Source organism: Apium graveolens, unplaced genomic scaffold, assembly GCF_009905375.1.
Source record: "Apium graveolens cultivar Ventura unplaced genomic scaffold, ASM990537v1 ctg2690, whole genome shotgun sequence".
In the NCBI taxonomy this organism is placed as follows: domain Eukaryota; kingdom Viridiplantae; phylum Streptophyta; class Magnoliopsida; order Apiales; family Apiaceae; genus Apium; species Apium graveolens.
The window spans coordinates 85,927-92,874 of record NW_027417768.1 but is presented as its reverse complement, the minus strand read 5'-3'; the positions used below and the strand labels follow the sequence as shown (position 1 = coordinate 92,874).

The 6,948-nt window shown below is 34.0% G+C and overlaps 1 protein-coding gene across 2 annotated transcripts; it reads right to left on the bottom strand.

Moving 5' to 3' along the window:
- Window positions 1-563: 563 nt before the first annotated feature.
- Window positions 564-6,242, bottom strand: LOC141700671 (uncharacterized). 2 transcript variants are annotated; one of them, XM_074504380.1, is made up of 9 exons: window positions 6,158-6,242; window positions 5,936-6,005; window positions 4,808-4,962; window positions 4,162-4,409; window positions 3,008-3,127; window positions 2,754-2,910; window positions 2,472-2,611; window positions 2,147-2,182; window positions 564-1,532 (listed from the first exon to the last, which is right to left on the bottom strand). In XM_074504380.1, the coding sequence occupies exons 3-9, from the start codon at window positions 4,884-4,886 to the stop codon at window positions 837-839; spliced, it is 1,476 nt and encodes a 491-aa protein (XP_074360481.1). In that variant the 5' UTR covers window positions 4,887-4,962; window positions 5,936-6,005; window positions 6,158-6,242; the 3' UTR covers window positions 564-836. The 2 variants fall into 2 exon arrangements, with proteins under 2 accessions (XP_074360481.1, XP_074360480.1); XM_074504379.1 differs by having other exon boundaries at window positions 4,808-4,943; window positions 5,934-6,005; window positions 6,158-6,241.
- Window positions 6,243-6,948: the final 706 nt, after the last annotated feature.

Below are 6,948 nucleotides of genomic sequence, written 5' to 3'. Positions count from 1 at the left end.
GTGTTGGAAGCCATCAGATTGACTATTTCTCTGAGCTTGTACGAGGTGGATATTGAGAGTGATTCGCAAATCTCAGTCCAAGCTATTAACAAAGCAGAGGAGAATTACTTGGAAGTTGGGTTGTATTTCAAAAGTGTCGTAGACTAGAGTATTGAATGATTGTAAAGATATTTCGATTTCTTTTATTAAAAATAAGCGAATATAATAGTTTAAAAATAAAATATTAAAAGCAAGCTACAATCCAGTTTAAAAAAATATATATTACTTCTCAGCAAAACGCGTGAGAAATTTTAATTACTTTTATAATTGTTGTATAACTTATGATTAATTAATTGTTTTAGGTATATAAAAAAACCAAGGTACTCTTTATAAAGTGGTGGATAAGTAATTGTGGTATGTCGGAGTCTTTTCAATTTTTATTGAATAGAAAAGCAAAGATGCAATAATTTCTTCAAACCCTCTCAAGCAGATATTGGCACGTTCATTTCCTATTCTTTAGCTAGGTCAAAGAGAGAACCTAATCTGAATTGGAAATAAATGGTTGGTAATTAATGCAACAAGCATGAAGCAACCCTTAAATATCAAGCACGAACTCGACACAATGTTGTTGCATCCCACTAGCATTGATATACATTCTAGTCAACACCACAACTCTAGTCTATGAATTTCGAAATTCCCCCAACTAAAAGTCTATACTTTTAAACAACTCTATAACACTTGATTCGGGGACATAAATATAGAATTATATAAACCCCTATACATCAGTATATATCCATTATCCAATTAAGTACATAAGAACGGCGAACAACCAACTACTTTCCCCGACCATCGCCTTCTTACAGTTGCCGGGAGGCTGGTGTTGCCGGGAAGGTCTGTTGGCCATAGAATATACCTGGATTCTGATAGTACATCGCTGGAGGAGCTGGAAAATTTGAACTTCCGGTATATTCAGGCCCTATGGCAGGGTAAGGAAAGGGTGGCCGCTGCTGTTGGATTGGGCTGTAGTTAAATGGTACACTTGCCATCAACCCTGCACTCGGCATGAACTGGGGCCCCGGGAATGGATTTGAAGGTGGTAGAGGTGGCATAGGTGGAGGAGATGATGGAAGTGGTGGTTGATCTTGTGGGGTCAACTCTTTCGAGGTGATTGCAACATGATGCTGCAATGAGTCTGGATGAGGATAAGGTGGAACAGGTGGCTGAGGATCCTGAGTTTTGAGGAAAACAGAGTGATCACTCTCAAGCTTCAGCTTTTTTTCAGGTGGATGATCATCCGAAAGTCCCTTTACAGTATTAACAATGACACCATCCGAGGCAAAAGAAGGCATGCCATAAGCAGGCACCTGAACTGTGGATGTGAATGCAGTCACAGGTGCAGCTACAGAAGACTTGGAATTTTCTTCAGTTTGGTGAAGTTTCTCTTTATCCTCTGAGGCACTATGGGATTCCTTCGTCTTCTCAGCCAGGGAAGGAACATTGTTTATTATTTGTTGGCATAGATTTTCAGCCCGCTCCGTCTGAGATTGTGCATCCTACGAATATATCGTGGAAAAAAAACCATGCTGTCATAAAGCTGAAAATCCTGACCAATTTGCAGAAGCTAAAAATCTAATAATTGCTTCAGAATACTAAAAAAAACAATATCACAAGGAACCAGAATAGAGGAAAAATTATCATTTGATGTGGTCACAGCATGTTTTCATGTGGAGCCATCTCTATCAAAATAATTACATACAAGAAAATCTTGTGCTTCGTGCACTTTATGCCATAGAAATTGCAATCTTATTCTGGATTAAGTTTCTTAAACATATTGATACTATTTTTACATATTAAATATGTATAAACAAACTTCCATATGGAACACAGTTTATATTTTATGAATCGTATATTCAACTACGGTATGTCTTGTCAGTTATCTAAGTCAAGTATAATATATTATAATCTAACAAGACATTCATCTACCAGTAGGGACTTGTGGTAAGTAAAATGACTGGTTACTATATCATCTAATTATGGTCTATAAATGTTTTTTACATTCAGGTGGAAAATTATAATCATCATATTTATCTAAAGAAGAGACATTGTTATCCCAACCAATATCCTTCTTACAATCAAGCATACTTTTAGATAAGAGTATAGTTGTTACCTGTAGTTGATGTTGAAGATGACTTAGTTTCAATTCCTGATACAAACAGACAATGGCAGCTCTTTGTTAGTAATAGAAAAAAATAAAATGTAAACGTAATTACAAGCACAATAGAAATTGACTTTTTGAAGTTTATTTGGCTCCCTTTACAATCCAAAACTGAATTAAATATTTATATTTGTATACATACCCTTAAAATATAATATACTACATAGTATATTCCAACAAGTGCAAATTTATTTGCGTATAAATATTAAATGAATCAAAATAAATTCAACGTAAAATTTAGTTCAGAACAAATGTATACAGGCTGCAGATCAATAACCTGTTCGCGAAGAGCCTCTGTAAGATAAGACACGAGACTTGTTCTACAAGACTGGACATCTATAAGCTGTTTAATACAACCCATCAGTATAGCTTGCTGCCCCTTAATCTCCTCCACGGTGCCGGATTGAATGAGTTGCTCTATTTTCACAAGGCAGTACGAGGAAAAGAACATTTAATGAAATGACTTCACCAAAAGGTAACAAAAATAATTGAGAGGAAAAACCAAAATCAAACTGCATGTATGAAAAAACGGCCTACCAAAGAGAATTAAAAGGAATACCTGAGTTTATACTGCCGCCAATATCCTTGTCTACTTTCTCAATGTATCTAATAGCATTCATACACTTATGCAAGATAGTTTCTTCATTTAGTTGATCACCTTTAAGAACCTGATAAGCAGATGCTATTTTGTCCAGAGCATTTCCCCCTGAATTTGGCTGTCAGAAAAAATAAAATGAGAAAAGAAGTTGCTTATTATAAGATTCTTTGCAAACCAACATCTTTTTCAAATACAAGTTACAAGGACTTGCTTACCAATTTGAATCCTGGAGGAGGCCCACTTATGATACCTATGTTCAGGTTTTTCCCTACAAGCTCTTCTTTGAGAAGCTGACCTTGAGAGCCGAAAACTTTTCTTTCTTCCCATATTTTTATCTGCATATAAGAGGAAATTATAAACTTACTAAAAATATCACACACAATTTCTATAACATGTGGCGACTACAAATACATCAAAGTAGGTTCGAAGTATCTAGATTTCTTAATTATTTCACTCCTAAATAGTAATCCCATCCAAAGAATAAGTATTTTTCTAAGACTACTACCAAAGAGTAATACAGCTCTACTTTCATTTCTTACTAATTTAATTTTATCTTAAACATAGCACTTGTATAGTCCATGTAAATACATTGTATATAGCAATTATTTTCCCTCATGTTAATTATTATAATATTTGCATCCTCCACGCGGAATGGAGAGTATTATGCAATTTATTTTTTATGTGATCACATTCCATTTTTAACTTAGTTAAAGCATTGACTAACTTTTGACGATGAAATATAGAAAGAAAAGCATTGTACATTACATATATTTATCATGATAAAGGGTAACTTATTAAACAGCCTACTATAACTCAATTAATGATGACAATCCCATCAAGAGTTTTACCTCAATTTCATTAGAAGTCTTTACTTGATTTGAAGGGTGCAATCAATGACAAACGAGGATAATGTACTGGACCTTGGTTACCCTTTATATAGAGGAAGAGAAGTTGTTATTATCCCTCTGAAACATGGCCTAAAGGTTTTGACTTTAACTCATTTTAGGAATTATCTCTTGATAATCAAAATATAGAACAGACTCGAGTAATTCAAATCCTTAAAGTTAACATATCTAAACATTAATTATACGACAGAAGGGGACCAAAAGACGTATGCTGGGCAGAAGTGGTACATGATGCAATTAACTCTAACCCCGCTGTCCAGCTAGATACTCTTTTGATGATTAATACTATTAAATAGCAATCACTTAGAACTACCATTATTATGATTGAAGCAACACAAATTCAAAATTTAGAATTGTTGCTGAAAGACTTATAGGGCTATATCTCCTGACATAATTATTCTGGGAAAATTAGAATACGGAAAGATTATGCTAAAGAAACATTTTCGTTTGCTAGAGAAATTTACCAGCCGCAATGCAGCATTCCTTTCAGACTTGTCTCCATTATTAAGTACAACATGAAGTGCATCCGGAAGAACCTTCCAAAACTCACTAACAAAATCTGAACCCTTCCGCCTACTATTCTGGAGAATATCATTTGCAAGATACAGAAAAGCCAATCGCTGTTCACGCGGTGAGCAATGGAACTGCCTGTCCCATGTTTCAACAACATTCTTCGCTTTGTTCATGTGGAAGATACACCAATGTGATAGAGCTTGATTACATCAAAGATCACAATTCATTGAGCGTGAATGGACATTTATAAAAGAAAATATATTTTTAATGTGCGAGATTAATCAAATTGACAAACTTTACTTATTGTTGAATATAGTGTTCAATATATAAAATTAGGCAATCAAAACTTAATGAGTCCCGGAATAACAGGACAGGAGATTTATGAAATGAGAGTGGAATAAGCTGATGAGAACCCATGCTATTTTATATTACTTTACGATCAAATAATGATGTACCCTATAGAGCCATAATAAAATAATAAACCGTTCTACAAAAAATTAAAACTGCAAGGTGATTAAATTAGAAATTTTATGTCTAGAATAGCATATTAGAATCACATTGGCCAACTAATATTCATAATGCTTTCTAAAAGGATACTTTCAATGCTTTGTTGCGAGCTGTTGAGCTTGACTAGCTTCTCCACCAGAATGTGCGGTTTAAATGTGCTGCCCATCATAAAAGATAGAAGTCGACTAGAGAAATGAAACACTGGCAGACCCTTGAAGCAGATAACCTTCGACTCAAATGGAACAGCAAGCAACATAGAATCAGAATGTTGTGCAAAATTTAGTAACATAGACATCAACCATATGAAACTGATAAATTTGACTTAAGCACGTCAACTACGAATGGAGAGACATCATAATACTGCACCAAAGAGGCTTTGGTATTAAAATATTATACAAATATACTGTCTGGCAAGATTGAGGTTCCTATAATGAAAAAGGCCTATGAGCATGGAGTGGCTACAACAAATTTTTCATAACCTCTAAATTGCTGCTCGCTTAACGAGCGGATATTGAAAAACCTGCTTTTATAGCACACGGCAGATGTGAAGATCATCCGAAGAAAAGGTTTTATACTAAGAGCTGAATGTTTGAACAGATAGTTTCCTATGCAAAGCATCTTTGTAAAATTCACAAGCAAAGTTAGATATTCAAATCAACTTGTTGTTTAATGTCATAAATCGGCGGCCAAATACGCAAGTACAAACAGAATCAGTCAAGACTTGAAAAATCACATTCCAAAACAGAAGACACAAACCCTAGGCGGCGCAAATTCCAATAAACTAGCCAATCAACAGTATGCCACCACAAGTCCACTGCAAAACCAAACAATACCATTCCCAAACCAATCACTTCTGAAACCCTCAGCAAACAAAAATTTCAACTTCATCCATCCCAATCGTAAGCAAATAAAAAACTCCAAGACACATAACCTAAAAACCACATAAAAACACGCAGCCAACCTATACCAAAGAACCCCTTTGCTAAATTCAAATCAACATAACCAAATTCTAAATTCATAATTTTTAAAAAAAAAAATCGTGCCTTTACAATTATCGATATAAAAAACAGAAAGAAATCACCAAATTCAAAACCCTAATTCAAGTGAAACAAGTATAAGAATCAAACAAAAAACACACTGTAACATCTCAATTATACAAAACATATAATAGAACACAAGAATTAAAACTCAAATAAAAGCAAATGAAGTGAATTACCAATACTAAAGCTCTTAAAATACAATGCAGCGCTTCTTGGCAGCAATTAATCGATAACTTCAAGAATTACACCTGTGAAGAAAATCGAAATTTAAAAATTTTATTAGTTGAATTTATAAAATTGAGATATTAATTATGATACATGTGTTTAAGAATATATAGATACAGAGAATTGTATGTAATTGAAATGAGAAGAGAGAGTTGAGAATGAGTTTGGTTCGAACCTGGTTGTTGTTTGTGTTGTTGTCTGCTGCGAGTTGCTGGTTTTTGCTGCTGAATGCTGATGATGTGCCATTTTATGTAAGGGTTTTTTTGGTTTCCCAATATACCCCTTGACTGTTGTATGGGTGTGTAACTTATGTCATTGGATTTTGAATTGTTTTTATTTTTTATGAACTGGGCTTTAAATTGGAGTCGGCCCAAACTTTAATATAATTAGAATCAGGGCTCCACATGGGTTATGTAAATTCCCAAACCTTTTTCAACCAGAAAAACTCGACCCGATATAAACCGAATAATAAATGGTTTGTTACGCACTCAACTCGAATATAAATGGGTTAGGTACGGGTTACAAATATTTTTACTCTAACCCAATCCAGACCGATTTATTAATATTTCACTCTTAATTTTATTTAATTTCTTAAGTTTGATACGTACCTATACATCTTCTTATATATTTTTCTTTGACTACAACAATATATTAAATGAGTTATGTATTATATTTTTTCTCACCTCCGATATCTTATGATTTACGATATGATATACATTACTAAAATTACAATATTAATCAAAATTAAACATACGCAATAGATTTATAATATTGATTTTTTTTCATAAAATCATTCAACTCATTCAAACCGACTCAACCCAACCCAAACCGATGTACGACGGGTAGGGTTGAGTTACGAATTTATATTTTAAGGGTAGGATTAAAAAATTTCAAACCGATCTAGTTGGGTCGGGTTGTAAAAAAGCCTTCAACCCGACCCATGTGCAGCCCTAATTAGAATAGTTG